Here is a 21,128-nt window from a genome sequence, read left to right on the forward strand (position 1 = left end):
AAATCATGAGCATGTTTCTTTAAGGATTCGTAGGGTTTCCGAATCCGGTGACGCGACTCAGTTCATGGTTGTAACTGTCATTAGTTGCACTATGGACTTTTCACAGACCCTTTGATGAAAGGATTGTACGTTGCTATTTCCAATAAATAAAAAGTCAGAGCAATGATTTGCATACTTTTAGTTGCAGGGCACGGTACGGTTTTGGAGACACAAATAAAGGTTAGTCAATAACATAGCCGCGACTGTTTTGATTACTTAACATATTAGCTTCTAGCTTAAAATGTTCGCTAAATGTCTCTGTGTTCTCCAAGAATGATGTCTCGGGTCTGTATGCTCACCTGACCGGTGTGCCCAAAGCTCTGCTACCTGGAGTCGGGGGAAAGAAAATATTGGATTTCTGGTGGGAAGCTGTCAACACGTGAGTCGTATTTTTGTTGTGATGTACTTTAAGCATATTTGTTAATGGTGTTTTCCATGCAAACTAATGCAACAGAATTTTGATCCTCTCTTACAGTCGTCAGCTCTTCAGTGAAGTCTATCTCGTGACAAATGCTGACAAGTAGGTCTTATTTGTGCTGTCAATTGTCATAAATGGCAGCTTGCTTTGCTCCAGTGTTTACATTTTTTGTATAAGAGCAAGAAGTGTTGATTTAGGCTAAGATATTAGCCTAAATTTAATTCTACTTGCTGACGTGACATTGCATTTTCACTGTCACACATGACTCAAATTCATGTAATTAGAATTGACCTTTAAAATGCAGTAAATAGTTAAATATTTCTTTGTCTTTCATAGACCTCATGATATAAAAGTTTTATTACTCTAAATAAATAAAATGTATTTATTATAGAGTTGCTGTTTTAAACCTTTTTACATCTTGTTAATACTTTATTTAAATTTTTAAGCCAAATCTCACAACTGTTCTCGTGTGACTTGTCTCAAAGATAGTTCAATAAATTATAAGTCTTATAATCTTATTTTTCATCCATTCATTTAAAATAACATAGAAACTTAATACTTTTTTGTCAAAATTAAATCCTCTGGTGTCAATAATGTTTGGGCAGTTTTGCACAAAAAAAAAACCTTTAATTAGTTAGAGGTCCTCATGTTAAGTTTTTTTTTCTTTGCTTTGGTGTGACACCCTTATTTATTGGAAATTTCCAAAAAGTTTTAAATAATATAAAATAGATGGCACTATATGACGTGTCCAACAATGAAAACTACATACTCTTTGTATGAAAAAATCTATGAAAATAAATTACCCTCACACTATTTGTATAGTATTAATAGCTGGTTTTATTAATTATTGCTAAGTCAAGCCATAGGGCGTATTTAAGGTACAGTTCAGAGATTAAAAAAAAATACAGTAAAAGAATTGATGAAGTTAGTTACCCTTTATATTTTCTCAAACATCAGACTTGAAAATTACTTTATTCTTCAAAAAAATGCATTTTACTGCCTATTTGTCAACTTGCCCATATGTGACTCCGTACCACTCATAAGGGTCCATTTTTAGAAATGTAGGGTTCGCAAAAATATAATATAAAGAAAATCTTCTTTAAAGTTGCCTGAATGAAGTTCTTAGCTTTGCATATTATTAATGCAAAATTTAGTTTTGATATATTTACAGTAGGAAATTTACAAAATGTCTTCATGAAACATTTTCTTTACTTAATATTCGAAAGAGTGTTTGGCAGAAATAAAAAAAATTTCGCTTAACTTCAGATATATCCATGCATATGGTTCATGGTCACATATTTAATTATTTATTTTTTTCTAATTTCAGATACAAACACTATGAACGATGGGCAACAGCAAATGACTTTCCAGTGGAGAATGTTGTGAATGATGGCAGCACTACTTTGGACGACAGACTTGGTGCTGTTGCAGATGTTGAGTTGGCCATCCGAAGCCGACAGCTACAAGATGACATTATGGTGGTAAGAAATCACTTGTGCTTTTTCAGATAATATCTTCCATGTGGTGAGTGTGTAATAAATCTGTTTGTGAATCGAAAAGGTTTGCAGTTTTAGAGCTTAAAGTGCGCATTAAATGGAGTTATTGCCCCTTAGAAGAGCAAAACTGATTTTGAACCGCCTGAAATTGGTTTGCTGTAATTCTAGCTTTACTTACTGCAAAAGCAAAACTTTTTGTAACCGTTTTTCTTAATGCCAGCCTATGGTGTTCATTGGCTGCCTGCCAACCATGTCTACTTTGACCCTCAAACACTAGTTAGCTGAGGCCTGGAAGAGTTGGGTTTTGTTTTATCATCATTATATTGAGAAGACACTGTTTTCTGTGCTACAAAAGCAAAGTCACTTTCATGCACTTGTAGAGGATGAGGACTCTGGCTTGAATTCATACAGAAAAAACCCACAGCATCATTACTGTTCATTTCATTGGTTTAACAATGCTGTCATGGAAGCCTTTGGAAAGTAAATTCACATGCGATTGTAATACACAAAAAGCAGTTTGTCCAATCAGAGGAGAGTAGACTCACAAGAAAGAGCAGTTTAGAAAGACAGCATACTTGAACTATTTTGGACACTGCAGCATCAGCTCTTGTCAAATAATATATATTGTCAGAAAATTAAAGTGTTATTTTAAGCTTACTGTTGTTGGATTTAATCTTATTGAAGGAGACATCCAAACAAAATGGCACTTTTAAAATGACAAAATGTGACAATCTGAAATTATTATAAAAATTAACTCTAAAATCCATCTAGAAAAACCTTTTTGAAGGTCCTACTTTGTGTTACTCAAATTCCAACTAATTCATACATTGCATTTGTAGATTGCAGGAGACATGCTTTGTTCTGATCAGAACTTTGATATTGCTCAAGTCATTCGCTTTTTCAGGTCCAAGGTAAGCGAGACTCCTCATTTTGAAGTGTAATTCTTCTCATTTTTACTATGCCCAGTAATTACCAGACGGATCATTATTTCATCACATTCTTTATTTCCACCTATTGTACATGTTGCAATATAAGAGTGTAATTTCTACTGTGTTGTGATTATCTTTCTTTTGTATTTGATACTTCAGCCTGGAGAACTTGCTATATATTATGAGCTGGAGTCAGGAGAGAAGAGCTATTCCAGAGGCATTGTTAAAGTTTGTCCAAACACCCATCGGTGAGACCCTCTGATATGATCAAATTAGCTGAGATACCTTTTTGACATTATCAAAAATTTGCGTATATACAGATTATTACATAAATATTACACAATCATGAAAATAAATATACCACATATGAACTAATGTTTTTAATAGAAACATTTCAATAAAAGTTCTACCCAAACATGCACATTGGCATATGTTTTCATGTTTGCATGCTTGTGTGTTCAGTATATGAAATGTTTTGTCTTCGGTTAAAGCAAAACTCATATTTCTAATCATATTATTGCAAGTCAAATATATATATAAAAAAATGATAACGTCAAAAACTGACCTTTTATTTCCAGTTTTGGGTCTCTGTTCAAAAGCTGAATGGTCATTTGTGTATGTTAGTGTTTTTGTCAGCCTCTGAAGCTACAGCATTTTTTTTTGTTTACACTAGGGTGACGCGTTTCCTCGAGAAGCCACAGGAGGGCGTCACAGCATCTCGTCTGGCCAGTGTGGTTTTCTACTGTCTGCGCAAGGAGTCATTAACGTACATATCCGAATTCCTCAATAAACATCCAGATGTTAAAGACAGAACTTTTGGCAAGTTTTGGGTCAGTGTTTAAATTACCCTGTAATTTATAAAGTAGTGTAAAGTATCAATGTGTTTTTATTATTTACATTTTCAATATGCTTGTACTGGATGTAGGAATGGCTTGTAAATGAGGAGAAGGTACCTGTCTATGGAATGAAGTTACCAACAGGATTTCAACTAATTGGACAAGTGGTGGGTACTCTTGGTATTTAGATCAGATTTATATGTGTGAATGTTTTTATTTGGTGTGTTTGACAAGTTTGGAGTTGGTAAATGTTTGCTTATGTTTAGAAAGAAGTGGATTATATTTACTAATTCTGCATTGTTTTATTTTATTTAATTACCTATTTATTTATTCTAATTTATTTATTATATAATATACATTTATGTTTAAATAAAGAGCTATTTTTGAGTGAAAACATTATTATATCAAGACATGTTGCTGAATAGAAAGCCTTTAGAGATATTTCTAGAAATGTAAATGTCTTTACTGCTACTTTAGAACAATTTAATTGCTTCTTGCTGAATGTTGGAGCAATTCTAAATAAATAAATATTACTGACCACAAACATTTGAACTGTTGTGTACACCACATTATTCTAAACATACGTTTTATATAAATTAAATTCAGGATTTTAACATTTGTTATTTCAGGGTCTGTCTGATTACACTAAATGGCTTGCTCACTACTCTTCAAAGCAGCAGCTGTCCCCATCTAAACCCATTACATGCCGCTCTTATGCCAGGTCAGACAGAACACATCAACTTGTACTTAAAAATATACCTGTGTTTCATATCAATACAGGGTCTGTGTTTTGTCTCACAGGGTTGGACTGATGGGAAACCCCTCTGATGGTTTCAATGGGAAAACCATTGCTATGAGCATCTCTAACTTTTGGGCCGAGGTCACACTTATGGAGAGCCAGACTCTGGTAAATAAATAAACTACACATTCACACTATAACAATAACATTGAAGATAAGGTTGTAAAAATCGTTCCGATTATAAAACAAATCCACACTACAACTACAGAAAGAATATTGGCACAGAGAAATAAAGACAGTCGGAGTCTGTACTGCTTTAATAGGCTTGCTTTAAATGAAGTTATAGATATGAAAAATGCTGTGAGCGCTCATAATAAACAGACAAATATTGTGTGCTGATGTCGATGCTTAAGTTATTGTTTTAACTAGCTGTTGTTAACTAGCTTTTGATTTCGATGTGAAAGGCTTTACGATGATAAGAGAAACACTGTTTTTCACTCATATGACTGGTTATTTTTTATTTATTTATTTTTTCAACTATCATTATTAAGGTCCTTCTTCCTCATCCTCTGAACGATCCCACAGAATTTGGAGGCTTGCAGGATCTCTTTCGGATAAGCCGGAAAGAAGGGTTTGTCAATCTAGTATTTATCTCTTTTTTTATTGTTTTGTATTGGCCCAATGAATCCATCCATACATCCATCCATCTATCTACTCTCATTCTTACCTTCAGGTATTTGGGAGGTCTGAGACTTCTGCAAGCCACCTGTAAAAAGTTTTACCAATTCTGCTCAGAACAAGGGTAAGAAAATCCAATCCAATAAACTTAAAAAAAAAGAAGCACTTTTAAATAAACACTTTTTCAAAAAGATGGCATAAAAAATGACAGTTCAAGCTATCTGTCATCTTAAATCACATTGATATGCATGCTATTTTATTCATTAATTTTCTTGTCGGCTTAGTCCCTTTATTAATCCGGGGTCGCCACAGCAGAATGAACCGCCAACTTATCCAGAAAGTTTTTATGCAGCGGATGCCCTTCCAGCCGCAACCCATCTCTGGGAAACATCCACACACACATTCACGCACACACTCATACACTACGGACAATTTAGCCTACCCAATTCACCTGTACAGCATGTCTTTGGACTGTGGGGGAAACCGGAGCACCCGGAGGAAACCCACGCGAAAGCAGGGAGAACATGCAAACTCTACACAGAAACGCCAACTGACCCGAGGTTCGAACCAGCGACCCAGCGACCTTCTTGCTGTGAGGCAACAGCACTACCTACTGCGCCACTGCCTCGCCATGCATGCTATTTATTATTATTAAATACTTTTTGCATTTTTATTATTATTTGTTATATATTATTATATTATTTTGTTGTATTATTATTATAATTTTTGTAAGGTTAATTGTTTTGTCTTATAGTGCTGTAGATATATTGACAGGAAGTGAAATTGGAGAGAGGCAGGGAGAGGGGGGATGGGATTGAGAAAGGTCCACGAGTTGGGACTTGAACTCTTGAACACTGACCACTAGGCTATCAGTGCCAACAATAATGTTTTTGTTTGTTTTTTTGGTTGGTTGGTTGTTTTTTTTAAGCAACATTTTATTAGTTACAGTTCAATTTAATGGTCCCCCTATGGACATTGTAGGACAATTAATATTTTTGTAATTACATACCAAGTCATGCTCCTAATATTAACCCTAACCTAACACTTCACTAATACTCTTATGGAAGTTAGTTGACAGGTGTAGGTACCTGAAATGAATAAAAATATAAAGATAAACAAAATAAAACAAAAACTCAATCATCCTGTGAGATGTCATATTTTTCTCTAATGACTTCTCCAACTAGGGAAGTGGATCAAATCTCCAACAGACAATTTATTTTCTTTTATGATGAGCAGTGACACTTGAATCTACATCACAGTACTGAAGAAAAGATCTGTTTAATTTCAACCATTCAACAAACATTTTTTGTGTTTACAGAATTGCTCTGTCTAAGCAGAATTTTACTCTTAAGTATGATACAAACATTCCTCGACAAGTGGTGAGACTTTGATTTGAAGTTGCTTATCTTGATTTAAATTTTTAAACGTGTATTGATAAGATTATAATGTACTACATTTCTTTTATCACCTCTAGGGATTAGCTGGCAGTAGGTAAGTACAACATTAAATACACCAATGAACATTAACAATCAGGTTCTTTACATTCTAACAAAGCTTATCATCTTTATTCAGAATACAATACAGTTGAAGTGGATGTTTGGTTTGCCACAGTATTATTCAGATGACATTTTCATATTCTGACATAAAAGATCTGGGTGTTTTTCTGTGTAGTGCTATTGTGTCTGCCACCTTGAAGTGCCTGATGAAGTTTTACAACATCACAGACAATGTATGTTCAATATTCACCAAACATGGGATCAATTTAGAACTTGTATTTTATGCTGCAAAGACTGCATGCATTTTATTATGTTCCAGGATCTTCCACAACCAGTCAGAGCCAACTTCATCCTCAACGTAGAGACTGATGAGCTGTTCATCACAGCTGGTCTACAGGACAGAGTTGTGCAGGTATGTGTAGTCTTATTCATTTTGACTCCTCTGACACTGATTACACCATGACTGCATCTGTATTAACATTCTAATAGGTCTACGAGGGCCTGGTTTACATGGACTTCAGCAAACAGCTTATGGATGAACGTGGTTATGGTACAGTCTTTAAACCTATTTTTTTATATTCTGGCAAATATAAATGCAGGATTTCTGCAGGTCTTACTCTTGGTAGTCTAATTTACCCTTCTGCAATTTAAGGCATTACACCATATTACATCACATTAAGTCTTACATTAAAGCAGAAGGCCATAATTCCATAAATGTATTAATAATAGGTACATGCTCCTCAATAATATATTTCTTCATACTATGCTTTTTAAAACAAATTTATAAACATCCCAAACAAGATGCTTTTGCTTGAATTGCAAAATTAAGTGTTGTTTTCTGAGAAAATGAATGACACAAGTAAGTTTATGCTTACAGCAAGACTTTTAGTAGGGGTTGAAGTTACTTTTCTGTTTGATTAGTTGATTTTTCTGAGCTCACTGACTATTATGGCTTTATGAATATTTAAACATTTGTATGCTGAAAATTAAAATAAAATGGCACAATATTTTATGTTTGGGCAGAGTTATTCAAATGCTCATCTGCTTTTATGTTAAGTTATTTAAAAAAGAGATTTATACAGATGTTTTTTTTTTTTTTTTTTTTTGAGTTGCTAAAACAACTGTATGCCCAATACAATTTTACTAAATGTATTGTTTGAATTGTACTGTAGAAAACAGGATATATTTTGTTTACTTCTAATTATTCTTTGCATTTTATTTGCTTGGTCTTAAAAGGGCTTAAGCAAGTCATGCAGCTTTATAAACTTATTTGAAAAAAAAAATGGTTTCAATTATTAAATAGATTTTAATTTTAATATTTTTTATGTAATTAATTTTGGTGCGGATGCCTTTATTTAATACCCTAATTAAATATATACACCAGGATCCTCTCTTCACTGTGTGTTTTAGCTAGATTATTTTTTATGGCCATATTTGTAATGTTTTTCAAGGATTAATTAGATTCATACCTTACCACAAGATTTCTTGATGGATTCTGCGAATGAAGCCAATGTCTACTCCAGGAAGAAAATAAATAAAAATACACCTAAATAAATTAAATCCAGTGAAAAAGAAGAATAAAACAAATATAAGAACAAAGCAATATATTTTGCTTTATTCTCTGTTAAAAATAAAGGGCCCAAGACAGTATACAGAAGTCTGTTTAAGCACGCTACTGGTTTGTATGTCCCAGCCTTTTATACAGTATTCAAGCCTTTAGTGTGGCTTTAATTTTTAAACTATCATTAGCTATGTTTCCATCAACCTAATTATATGCACATTTTAGAGATGCGCATAAAAAACTTATTGACGGAAACTCCAAGATGCGCATCAATTTTTAAAAAGTGCATAAACAACATATGTGCATAACTGAGTAGGATAAACTTTTTTTTTTCGATAAGAGAAGATGCGCATAAACTTTGATGGAAACACTATTACCGCACAAATTCCAGTGTGCGCATTAAAAAATGTCATGTGATTTTGTTATAAGAGATCTTGTGATGAGAAAATGTGTGTAAATGGACAAACCAGCAGGCTGAGCACAGTGTAAAACATCTGAAATGTTGTTTTGGTCATTCTAAAATGCCTTATTGTTTAAGTGACCGCACATTCACCGCGTGTCAGGGCTGTCTTCTGTGGCACCAGTCATTTATTAGATGAAGAAAAGATTCACGCAGCTTCTCCTGCTGCAGCAAATTCTAATTTTACTGTTGATATTTGGTGCCAGTTAATCAGGAACTGATGATTTTGTTTGCTTTGACTTGTTGGATGGAAACGCTGCTTTATTTGCATGTCTTTTATGCGATAATCCTGTTTTGCGCATGAAGTTCATTCGCATTTTTTGGATGGAAACAGCTATTGTTTGATAAATTTGAGTGTATCTCAAAAATGTTAACAAAAAGAAAAAAATCCCTTTTTGTTCAGGGTAGATATATAGCAAAGCAATAATGAATGTTTGATTATACTTGAGTATACCTTAAAGGTTTGATATTCCTGAGTATATCTCAAAAAAAAGCTAATACAGAGAAAAAATCCCTTTTTGTTTTCTAGAGCTTAATATTGCTCTCTAGGGTGATACACTTCAATAAAAAAACATAGCAAAGAGTTTCTTCTAATACATCAGTATTAGGGCAGTCTTCCAGGGGTCTTTTCCTCCAACGCCATAGCTCCTAGCTGGCAAAGAAAACTGACCCACGTCATTATGTTGTCCTTGACCTCTTGGAACTCAGACGAAAGTTTCTTCTCGTTGCTTATAGCTCTTTTTGCAAGAATATGAGTATCTGAATATCTCAGTAATGTTTTGTGTCCTTTATAATTAATGTCATTAAACAAACCAGACACTACACTTTCTGTGATCATTACTTTTCTTTTTTCACTAGTCTTTAAAATGCTAGTGTATTTGCAATAGAAGCCTTTTGTTTTAACTTTCTGTTTTGCATGTCACATTTTTTTCCCCATAGGAGAATACATTCCCTTGGACATGCGTGATCTTCCCATGTTCTGGCTGGCTTACTTGAGCGATCCAAGTGATTCCGGAAGGATTCACAGTAATGTTAGACAGCGCTGGTTAAACGGTAAGTCCTGCTTTATGTTCTGGCTCATGTCTTTATTGTAAAATAAAAACTTTCGGTCACATTTTATTTTGATGGTTTGTTACATTGCATCTACATGCCAACTGATTCTCACTGGATCATAAGTAGACTGTTAGGTTGGGGTTAGTTTAAGTTCACATGCACTTGCAAAGTTTCTTATAATTAAGCAGACAGGCTACTAATACTCAAATAGACCATCAAAGTGTTACCATCTTTTCTAAAGTCATCTTCTTTTTGGGCAGGTGAACCCGCTGTTGTTGAAGCTATGAAATCATTTGCTGAACTCACAGACCAATCTCGGTTTGTTCATCTCTGAGTATTCGTCCTTAAGTTGTTATAGCATTAAATTAATTTTTTTAGCCATAACACATTATGAATAGATGATGATTGTTACTGAAAGGTGCTTTAAATGTGGCTTTGCAGGGCAGCATTCCAGTGTAAGGACTGGGCCAGACTTGCACAGCTCATGGATGAAAACTTTGAGCTACGGCGGTATGATTATTTAATCCATTCGTTAAACTCTCTTGATAAACAATGTACATTTTAAGAGGGTTATGAACCAACTGAAAAATCTAAATTCTCTAGATCTTTTGCTATAGAAGAGTTTATTGTACTATAAAAACATCCTGTAAGTTTCAGAACTCAGACCTTGCTGGTTAGTCTAAAAACTACTTATATTGAAGCTAAACTGCCAAGACAACAGATTGTGGAATGAGCCACTTTATTATGTAATAGTGTCAATAAACTCTGCCTCCACAGGAGTGTCTTATAGTGATACATGCTGTAATAGGTAAATAACGACAGAGGCAGCTGCAGGTCTAATGCAAAATCTGAAAAATGATATAGCCGACATTAAGACCTTCAATGACATCAAGTCTTTGCATTGCCTTCTTTCTGTTCCCACCAATAAGAAAGCATGAATGCAATTTATTTTTAATGGAGTTCCAGGCTGCTTCAGTAAGAACTGTTTAACTAAATTTGACCACGAATTTGTTTACAAAGTACAATCCAGTTCTGGATAGTTTAGAAAGATAAGATGCAAGTAAAACAGTCCTGTGCCTAAACGGGATCTGACAGTAATGTTATAACACTCAAATGTGAGTTTTATTATACAGAAATGTTTGCTTCTAGTAAGTTGACATGTACTTAGTATTTATGCTTTTTGTTTATTTAAAACATATTCAGCTATGAAGCATATAGGCTGTCAAACATATGTAAGTTTTTGTCGGTGACATACAGCTGCCATTTGAGATTTATTAATATGCAAAATGTTTGTCAATCACACCAGTGGGCACTAGTGAGTCTTCAATCTGCCACATCTCTTCAAACGCTTTGTTCTGATGACACAAGATGGACTCTTAGTTATATATATATATATATATATATATATATATATATATATATATATATATATATATTTTTTTTTTTTTTTTTTTTTTTGAAGGTCCAGTGAAATTAACATTAGTTTTGAGGATATTTAAGAGCTAGTGTGCGCCAAAACAGTCAATTTTCTTCTTAAACATATAAAACTGATATAAACATCCAAAGCTTGCAATTTGTAAGTTAAGCCTAAATGGCTTAACAATTTTTGTTCACATCACCTTATACTTCAGTTTCTCATCAAGTCTTGACCAATTAAATGCACTCTAGTATCTGACATGTCCTGCTTCTCATTTCATGTTACTTCTTTGCTTTTCATTTGGCATGCTTGAGCTCTACTACTCACTTGGTCGAGCTGTGATTAAAAACAAAACACTACTGGCTGTTTTTTAAAAGGGGGAGACCCTAATCTATGTCCTGCCCTCTTCATTTTCCAGTAACATCAAATAGAAAATGTACATTTCAAAGCACATCACAGGACCTTAAATTTAAAAAAGAACAATACAAAATAATAAAAAGGTAGTTCATGGCCCCTTTAATACAAAACAAAAGACAGTATACAGTATAACCATTGACTTCAATAAAAGGAAAAAACAACTATGGGAGTCTGTGGTTACAGGCTTACAGCTTTCTTCTAAATATCTTCCTTTGTGTGCTCAAGTCAGTTTTGGGTGAACTACCCCTTTTATTATTATTTCTAAATGCTTAAAAACATGCTGCCATTAAAGTTGCTATTTTTCCATCAGGTCGGTCTATACTGATGACTGCTTGGGTCCTGGAAATCTAAAAATGGTACAGCTTGCAAGACAGGTGAGTAAATCAATATCTGATATTTAATACTCTCATTAGTAACTGAGTCAACCTTGAGTTATTCAACAAATTCCCCACTATATACATTAGAAGTGTTATGACCTCTGAAAAATAAGCAACATGTTTGAATGGGTCTTTTGTTCTTGTAGTTTGGATCTGCAGTGAAGTTGCCCGGCAGTGGGGGTGCAGTGGTAGGCTTGTGTATGGATCAGGAGCGACTGGTAGGGCAGATTTGAATATAATGGTTGTTGACTTTATTATGATGCTTGTTTGTAATTAAAATTCACATGATTATGATAATTAGGAGACAACAACTTCGACTAGATTCTATTGAGAAATCTATTTCAAAGCTAAAATTAAATTATATTGAGAGCTATTTGTGTACACCTAGTAACTGTTCTTATAGCAACATCAACCCTTTTTACCAACGCTAAAACATTGTGTCTTTGTTTTCTAATTAAAATTATTTCATGTTAAGACATCAAAATTAATTTGATCACATGAAATGTTGACTTCTCTCCAGTAGCCCTTAAAATGGTAATATTTTTGAATCAATGTGTATAAATATCTCTTTTTTTCCACTAGATGGAGATGAAGAGGGCTTTCCAAGAGGCAGGATGTGTGTTTTGTTTGATCGTGCCCTATGACCCATCAGTACAGGGTCAGAACTGATCACCCAGAGGAAAGCTTTTATATTATTTTATTTCTCACAAAGAAGATGTGTTGAAAAGGCTCTGCTAGCAGAACATACTGCCCAAAATTTTAATTATGTCATCATTTTTACATTTTCCCGATGTACCAAACCTGTATGTCTGTTTTTGTTTTGTTGAAAATAAAACAAATCTATTTTGAGACTTTCAGTTTTTGGATTCAAGGAAGAGTAGCAAATTTTGCTCAGTGTGCCAACATTATTCTAAACGTCTTCTTTTGTGTTTCCCTAGAAGTTTTGAACTTGTTTAAATGAACTTATCAGTGTTTTCCTAGTCCCTAGGCGGGACTCCAATTGTTGTACATTTCAGATAGAAATGAGAAACAATTGACTATGCATTGGAAGCCTTTCACACCCATCCTGTTCTTGGGTTGTAAAGATGTTTTTCTGCAGAGCCAAAAGCCAGAATTCCACACTCTTAAAACTGAAGGTTCTTTATATATACCGATGGTTGTATAAAGAACCTTTTAAAGCCATGGGATGCACTCATGCTAGTACAAATTGTTCGTTATAGTGTTTTTTTAGGTTATTAAAATGTTCTTCATGCTAATAAAATGGGTTATTAATATACTAATTATAATTAATAATAAAATAATAATGCCATGATATTAATATAATTAATATTATGGCATTACTTCACAGCTTAAATCTTTTTTAAGATTGCATTAGAAATGATTGCAGATGGAAAGTCTTATTTAAATAAATCTGTAGGCTATATAAATAAAATTGCTACAGCTTCCCCTTTGTCTTATAGGTTATTGTTTTATATGAATGAGTAAAATAAGTCTTTTTGATAGCAATGCAAGTGTTGTGTATTAATGTTTAATTTGTTGTGTTGCTTTTTAATGCAGGTCCTGTGAAACATTAAAATAAAAAAGGCTGTCAGCTTTATACTTTGAGGTAAATTAGACTAATTAAAGTCGTATATATAGTGTCAAGTAGGCTACGAGTGAACGTGCCTCTGCTGGTTTAGCACGCACTTGGGCTGTGTCTCAAAACCTCGTGACTTGCCCACTTAGCGTTTTTGAGCATGCGGGCGTTTTGCTCCAATTTTCTGACTTGCAGCCCGCCTGTAATGAACAATATATAGTGTAGTATGTATAGGCAGCCCCTTTAGGTTTTGAGGCACGGCTATTATCTGTAGCTCGTTAATCTACTGTAGGATACTACTACTGTATACAAACAGACGCTGCCGCTGTCAGGAGGAGGGACCGATTATGCGCGCATAACGTTAGTCATAGTGTAAATCGCTAAATAAGCAGATGTGGACGCGCCGTCTTCGACTGTCGTCGGTATCATTTGATGGGACTGAAGGATGGCAGCAAAGGAGGATCTTTACTCCAAGATTATTCCCCGCAGACTGAGGCAAAATAGTTGCGTCTCTGTCAAACATGGATCCAATCTGGACGTGCTGCTGTCGATGGGATTTCCTCAGCAGAGAGCGTAAGTGACACATATCCTATTTATTATTTATAATGGAGTGCTTCTTACAAATACAATTATAATTATCTGTTTTCCCCAAAATGCAGGTAATTATTGTTTAAATGTAATGCTCTGGCTTCAAGTTAGTATAAAGTCAATTCCTTGCGTGAAAAATAAAGGTTATCTGGTAAAATCGTTCGTGGAAGCAAGACTTTTAATTGCTTGTAATTGAGGTCAGTGATGTGTTGCTAAAGCCACATTGAGCATAGCAGCCACACAACAAAATCTACAAGCTATTTTAGGTAATTGTGTCAAAAAGCCACACAACACAATATATAAAGAAACCACCTGAAAATACCTATCTCTAGACTTCTATGTATTGAATCCGATGAAATATTCCAAACTTAAGTAACATCAGAATGGTTAAGAAAAATATACTTGTTGAAATAACCCTGATTTTTATCAGTCACGAGTAAAAATAGAAAGATTTGGGTGTCACTTTATTTTGATGATCTCTTTTTTTTTTAACAGTTTGTTGATAATATGCTACTTTGCAACTACATATACCAACTAATTCTCATAAGTTGACTGAAAGGTACGGGTCAGTGTAAGATGACATGTGCTTGCAAGGTTTCTTCTAGTCAGTTAAGCAGACAGTATTCTAATACTCTATTGAAAATTAGTTGACCTGCAGTTGCAAATGTAACTTACAGTTAAAAAATGTTCAAAAGAGACCATCAAAATAAAGCAATACCACGATTTTGACCAGTTGTCATTTTAAAGTGGTATCTACACTCACCAGCTACTTTATTACATAAACGGTACTGGTTTGGACCGCCTTTTGCCTTCAGAACTGCCTTAATCCATAGATTCAAGAAGGTACTGCAAATATTCCTCAGAGGTTTTGGTCCACATGATAGCATCACACAGTTGCTGCAGATTTGTCGGCTGCACATCCATGATGTGAATCTCCCGTTCCACCACATCCCAAACGTGCTCTATTGGATTGAGATCTGGTGACTTTGGAGGCCATTTGAGTACAATGAACTCATTGTCATGTTCAAGAAACTAGTCTGAGATGATTCTTGCTTTATGACATGGTGTATTATCCTGCTCGAAGTAGTTATCAGAAGATGAGTACACTGTGGTCATAAAGGGATGGACATGGTCAATACCCAGGTAGGCTGTGGCATTGACACGATTGGCACTAATGGGCCCAAAATATCCCCCACACCATTACACCACCACCACCAGCCTAAACTGTTAATACAAGGCAGGATGGAGCCATGCTTTCGTGTTGTTGATGTAAAATTCTGATGTTAAATGCACAGAGCTTGTGGTCCTCCAAGAAACATGGTTGAGAAACACTGACTTAAATCATCTTTTCCCTTTATGATGCTCTGTTTGAACTGCAGCAGATCATCTTGACCGTGTCTACATGCTTAAATGCACTGAGTTACTGCCATGTGATTGGCTGATAAGAAGTTTGCGTTAACAAGCAGTTGGGACAGGTGTACCTAATAAAGTGGCCGATGAGTGTATTTTTTACATACATTGTAACTTAAAAGATATAGGATTAAAACTGTAACAATTTTGATTTTAGGAAACACATATTTCACAACTAGTTTGCTTATTAGCATATTATTAGCAAATCAGCTGTGTATCACTACTTTTAAAGCACACATGAACTGCTCATTCTTCATGAGCATATCTATGAAACCTTTACTGATCTATCACCTATGCTTGAACAAGAACTAAATTACTATCAATATATATTTTTTTTTTGTATGTTTTATTGTTAAAAATCTTGGACATTTTATATATTATTCTTCAGATGGTTTGACCTGGCAAATAGTGTATTCTGTCTGGGTCTACAGTATGTCTGGGTAGCAGAGAGAAAGGGACGTTAAAAGTCATTTATAAAGGCAATCACTCTTTTATATTAGCAAGTGTGTTCCAAGCATAGTCATGGAGTTAATATGCTTTTTCTTTGTCTCTTTTATGCATGTATTCACCCATATTATGAGAGTCAACTGTCCTGATTTCCTGTAAAGGCCTCTTTTAGAGTTAAGAGCCTTCAGATTTGTCTGATGCCTTTATGTGAACCAACTGAGATCAGATAAGACCATCATCATACTAACTCAGTCAATGGAAAAAAAGACAGTGAATGCATCCTATAGTATAGTGAGAAGGAACATCTGTGCTCATTACACCATGAATGATTTGTAAGTCACAAGGTTTTTTTTTTCCATTCTTATTTTGGCGCATAAACAAGAAAACCCAAGACCATGCAGCTGTTCAAAATTAAACTAAGCAGTCGATGTGTGCTCAGTCTTGTGTGGGAAGGTAGGTTCTTTTTTTGTGGTTGGTGTTTATTCGTTTGGTCCTGTTGCGTTTGGAACTGATGGCAGTGGTGTTGATTGGGGTTGTGTTCACCCTCATGCTGTTTCGAAACGATGTGGCTTTATTTATTCAGTGAATTACAAAAGGTAATTTTTTAAAGACCTAATTCCACCAAACTACCCAGCCAGTATGGCAGTATTTTACTGATAACCTTACTAATGTTGCCAGTGGATGACTTAAATGAGCAGAGAATCATTCTGATTCAAACTATTCCAACCAGTAGAGGATTTAAGTCAGTAGAATTATTACAATTTGAAGAATCTTTCACATCAATCTTATCCCATTAGTGAAACTTATTTGGCAGATCTTCAACTTATTTTTGTCATCATTCCTATTAGTAGAAACTCAGTAGAATCTTATCATTCATCTTCCAGAAGGTGACTTGACTTGCTGCTTTATTACTTATATTGTACTGCATTTTAGATTCCCTATTTATGCCAAGTGTGTTTTTTTTTTAATTCCATATGTCAAATAAAGAAGAAACTGCTTCTAATAACAGGCGGAGAGCTGTATGGAACTATGGATTCAGGAAACAGAAAACCAAATATGTTGTATTACAACAGAACTTAAGACCACAGTTGCCTTACACTGCTTTTGGGAAACACATCCTTGATAAATAGAATTATTCCAATCAGTATTATTCTGATCAGCAGAATCAATTCTATCTGGAGAGTCGTTTAAATTGGTAACAGAATTCTGATCAGTATCACTCAAATCAGTAAAATCACTTTGGTCTGTAGAATAATTCAGAGCAGTAGCATCATTATTATCAGTATTGTTCAGGAGTGTTTTTCCCAAACAACAATTTAACTCGTGGCTGAGCTATCATAGTAATGCATAGTTTGGGAAAAGAACAATGTAGTGACGAGTGTTTCCCAAACCCCAAAGTTTTTCTGTTGCAGTTCCATCATTTGAACCCCGTAAGTTAAACGTAAAATGCCAATAATGATGCTCTAAACAGGGTGGAGTAACAACTTCTTTAGAGAAGAACCCTATACTTTCTTTGTGCAAATTATATTGTTTTACTTGCTCACGCATTTACAAACAATCCAATTTTAGTTTTGGTATAAACATGCACTCGTTTTTCAAATTAATTGAAATATATGTAAATGGCACATACAGAGCCAATGTTTCCTTTACAAATATTGAGAATATTCCATAGTCTATTCTAAATGAACATAACATCACTTACAAAAGCTAACATTTATTCTAATATCATATACTGGATTCATTCATTCATTCATTTTCTTGACGGCTTAGTCCCTTTATTAATCCGGGGTCGCCACAGCGGCATGAACCACCAACTTATCCAGCAAGTTTCTACGCAGTGGATGCCCTTCCAGCCACAACCCATCTATGGGAAACATTTACACACACACTCATACACTACAGACAATTTAGCCTACCCAATTCACCTGTACTGCATGTCTTCGGACTGTGGGGGAAACCGGAGCACCCGGAGGAAACCCACGCAAAGGCAGGGAGAACATGTAAACTCCACACAGAAACGCCAACTGAGCTGAGGTTGAAACCAGCGACCCAGCGACCTTCTTGCTGTGAGGCGACAGCACTACCTACTATATGAGGGCGCCACTGCCTCGCCCTCATATTCTGGATAAATCACATAAATAAATAATGAGGCTATTTATTAAAAAATTAAATTTAATATTTATTATTTATTAGGAAATTAAAAATAGCATACTTTAATCATATTAATGATGATGACGAATATTATTATTATTTTTATTAAGTAGGATATTGTTTATTTTTAATTTTTTTTGGAAAAGTCAACTTACAATTTGACATATGCAAACCTCTGCAGAAATGTTCTAACCAACAGGCCCATGTCATATACAGTACAGATACTTAATAAATAACCTCTGAATTTAAAGCATTAACGTATACTATGTTTTTTGTTTTCACATGCTTTGGAGAGATAACATAAATTCCGCTTTTAAACAATAGGTCACCTACAGATTTTTTCAGGAGCCATTGTCAGAGTCTGTGTTTAAAATGACATCAATGTTTTCAAAGTGTACTGCAAAGAGAGCGCAATTGTAAACATAAAGATCGCTAAAACTGAACTTTAAAAATGCTTTGAAAGCAAATTACACAAGAGTGATGACTTTAATGCTTTAAAAAAAAAACTTTCCAATTTTAAACATTAGAGTATTCTAAATGAATAGGGCATAGAGGGGACAACTGGTAATAGAACACAGCCAGTAACTATGTTTCTAACTACAGCTCCAGAGGTGTAGTTGCAAGCATACAAGTTCGTTGTTCATTGGAACGACAGATTTGGGAAATGCCAAATCAACAAACTATGGTTTTAATGACCCAACTTGCGACCATGCTAATGATGGTTTTCGGAAATGCACCCCAGGTCAGTAGAATCACTTCTATCTGGAGAATTATTTGGATCAGCAGAATCACTTCTATTTGGAGAATCGTTTAAATCAGTAACAGCATTCTGATCCATATAATTCAGATCAGTAGAATCTCTTTTATCTGGAGAACCATTTAAATCACTAGCATCATTCTTATCAGTATCATTCAGGTCAGTAGAATTTCTTCTATCTGGAGAATTATTCAAATTACTAGCATCATTCTTATCAGTATCATTCAGATCAGTAGAATCTCTTTTATTTGGAGAATCATTCAGATCACTAGCTTCATTCTTATCAGTATCATTCAGGTCAGTAGAACCTCTTCTATCTGGAGAACTGTTCAGATCAGTAAAATCATTGTGATCATTATCATTCTAAACCAACATAAGCTAATTCTGAAAACGTTGCTCTATATATGTTTCTGAAGATTGTGAATTATGTAGCCAGAAGTATGTATAACTGCATTTCATTTTTAAAATGAATGCTTTGGGGCGGTATGAAACCGTTCCTTTTCGCACTTACCAGCTGACCGCTTGCCTCCTTATGGACGGCTTTCCTGCTGTTACCAGTTTGTTTCGTTAGCTCGCCATGTACTTCGGCAGACTTGAGACGCAGAGAGGAGTTGACCAGCAAGAACGGTTCCAGAAAGCGGGCAAGACAAAAACAGAATCCAAAAAATAAAATAAGCAGGTAATAACAGGGTGAGAATGTGGCAAAATCTGACAACATGGTAAATATCAGATGTGGGCTTTTCTTTTTCTGGATTGCTTTTAAAAAATTGTTGGTTGGGTTTAGGGAAGTGAATGGACTGGTCAATCAATACAATCGGTTGTGTTTAGTGAAGGAGTAGGGTGTGTCAATTGATCAGTCATTCAGCCAGGCTTTTAGTCAGTCAAACAGTCAGTCAACAGCGGCCTCTGGTGGATTTACATGAGAACAGCGGGACCGAATGGCACTTACAAGAGAAATTTAAGATCTCAAAAAGCGTACGCAGCGGCCTGTGGTGAATTTGTGAAAACAAAAACTGCAAAAAAATATAGCTCCAGGGATGTATTTGGCAGGTCTCCAGAAATGCATATAGAGGTACATTTTGGGTTGTTCTAAACAGTAGCGTCATTCTGAAGAGCAGAATCATTTCTTCCAGCAGAATCATTCCAATTAGTAGAATAATTTTATCATTAAATAATTCAGGTGAGTAGCATCATTTCTGTTGGTACAAACAGCAGAATCATTCAGATCTGTAGAGTTATTGTAATTTGGATAAACAAACTATGAAAAGATTCACAATAATGATTGATTCTTAAGTTAGACATCTCTTTTGACACGTTCTTGGCAGTTTCAGTTCAAAAAACATTTAAACATTTTAAGTAAAGTAGCAACTAAATTTTTCAGCTCATTAGTAATTTAGTTAAACATTTTTAATACATTTATAGTGATTCTTTTCTTCTTTCTTTATAATAAAACTGTAAAAATGCTCTTTACAAATTCCCAGAAGAAAGAGTCATGCTGGTTTGAAACAACTTCGGTTAAAAAGGGTGAGTTAAAAATGATGACTATTTTTTTGGGTGTACCGTTAAGTCTGACCGCACTAACCAGTCCCTCTGGTTATTGTCTTGCTCATCTATTTATCACAGTTGCTGTGTTGTCATAAAGTAGCTTTTAACAGTAGTGAGTCTGTGCATATATTAATGCAGCATCACTGTGGTTTTCTCTCAGGGTCACGCTTTGTAAATGTCATCTACTTCCTTCCTGAAATGTGACACGCAGATGAGATATCAACCATCAACTCACTGTGCATAAGCACAGAGATCCTCATCATCTTCCATATTAAAAGGCCACATTATGTCCCTCACAGCCTGTGAGGGTGACTTTCGTGTTTGCGCTGTGAAGGGAACAAGTGGGCCGTCAGTTGTCCCTGTTGTCTGCTGCAGTCTGGCCAGTTATGCCGCCAGGCCTGCAGGTGTTGGTGGGCTGTATTTTTGGGACGGACAGCTGTGCACTCTTCCCTTCGCCAGTCTTCCCGTGTGGCAAGGATGGCAGCTGGTACTTGCAGGCCTCAGGGCTTGTGGGATAGCATCTGTTTGTTGCTCTTTCGGGGCGTCAGTGAGATCAATCGTATCTTTTTCTTCTTCCTCTTTGGCTCTGCTCCCTCGGTGGCTGCTGCTGGATGAAGGAAACAGATGCAGGCCAGCAATAGTGAACCTTTCTGGTCCACTGCTGAAAAAAGCACAGCGGCAGCGCAGGAGTGGGATCTACAAAGGCAGTTGTTATAAAGTCAGCCTACTCCTCCACTC

The 21,128-nt window shown here is 35.2% G+C and overlaps 3 protein-coding genes across 5 annotated transcripts in view; all 3 read left to right on the top strand.

The window, feature by feature from the left end:
• The window catches only part of LOC101886227 (ovostatin), a 370,069-nt gene that overhangs the window by 60,237 nt on the left and 288,704 nt on the right, over window positions 1-21,128 (top strand). The gene's annotated exons all lie outside the window — the stretch shown is intronic.
• On the top strand, window positions 47-12,773 carry gkup (glucuronokinase with putative uridyl pyrophosphorylase). 2 transcript variants are annotated; one of them, NM_001113616.2, is made up of 23 exons: window positions 79-219; window positions 312-418; window positions 515-559; window positions 1,785-1,938; window positions 2,793-2,864; window positions 3,042-3,130; window positions 3,556-3,712; window positions 3,808-3,885; window positions 4,348-4,439; window positions 4,520-4,625; window positions 5,009-5,088; window positions 5,191-5,259; window positions 6,454-6,514; window positions 6,610-6,626; window positions 6,807-6,864; window positions 6,951-7,043; window positions 7,121-7,181; window positions 9,592-9,705; window positions 9,966-10,023; window positions 10,147-10,215; window positions 11,850-11,913; window positions 12,063-12,134; window positions 12,499-12,773. In NM_001113616.2, the coding sequence occupies exons 1-23, from the start codon at window positions 163-165 to the stop codon at window positions 12,583-12,585; spliced, it is 1,860 nt and encodes a 619-aa protein (NP_001107088.2). In that variant the 5' UTR covers window positions 79-162; the 3' UTR covers window positions 12,586-12,773. The 2 variants fall into 2 exon arrangements, 1 of the variants encoding a protein (NP_001107088.2); XR_012390553.1 differs by lacking the exon at window positions 6,610-6,626 and having other exon boundaries at window positions 47-219; window positions 6,454-6,511; window positions 6,785-6,864; window positions 12,499-12,765.
• The window catches only part of ubash3bb (ubiquitin associated and SH3 domain containing Bb), a 44,430-nt gene continuing 36,911 nt past the window's right edge, over window positions 13,610-21,128 (top strand). Inside the window, exon 1 of one of the 2 annotated variants that reach the window (XM_073923204.1) lies at window positions 13,610-14,065. Coding sequence is in view for 1 of the 2 variants with exons in the window: in NM_001128755.1 (NP_001122227.1) it covers window positions 13,938-14,065 (128 nt within the window). In the remaining variant the exon portion in view is untranslated. The remainder of the gene's footprint in view (window positions 14,066-21,128) is intronic. The other variant, NM_001128755.1, reaches the window with a different exon arrangement.

The sequence above is a fragment of the Danio rerio genome, chromosome 15 (assembly GCF_049306965.1).
Source record: "Danio rerio strain Tuebingen ecotype United States chromosome 15, GRCz12tu, whole genome shotgun sequence".
Lineage (NCBI taxonomy): Eukaryota > Metazoa > Chordata > Actinopteri > Cypriniformes > Danionidae > Danio > Danio rerio.

Bases quoted from the DNA above. Each gene is read 5' to 3' on its own strand.
- gkup (NM_001113616.2), top strand. From the start codon at position 163: ATGATTTGCATACTTTTAGTTGCAGGGCACGGTACGGTTTTGGAGACA. The intron at 3,713-3,807 runs GTCAGTGTTTAA...TACTGGATGTAG, and splicing joins GAACTTTTGGCAAGTTTTGG to GAATGGCTTGTAAATGAGGA. The intron at 10,024-10,146 runs GTTTGTTCATCT...GTGGCTTTGCAG, and splicing joins GAACTCACAGACCAATCTCG to GGCAGCATTCCAGTGTAAGG.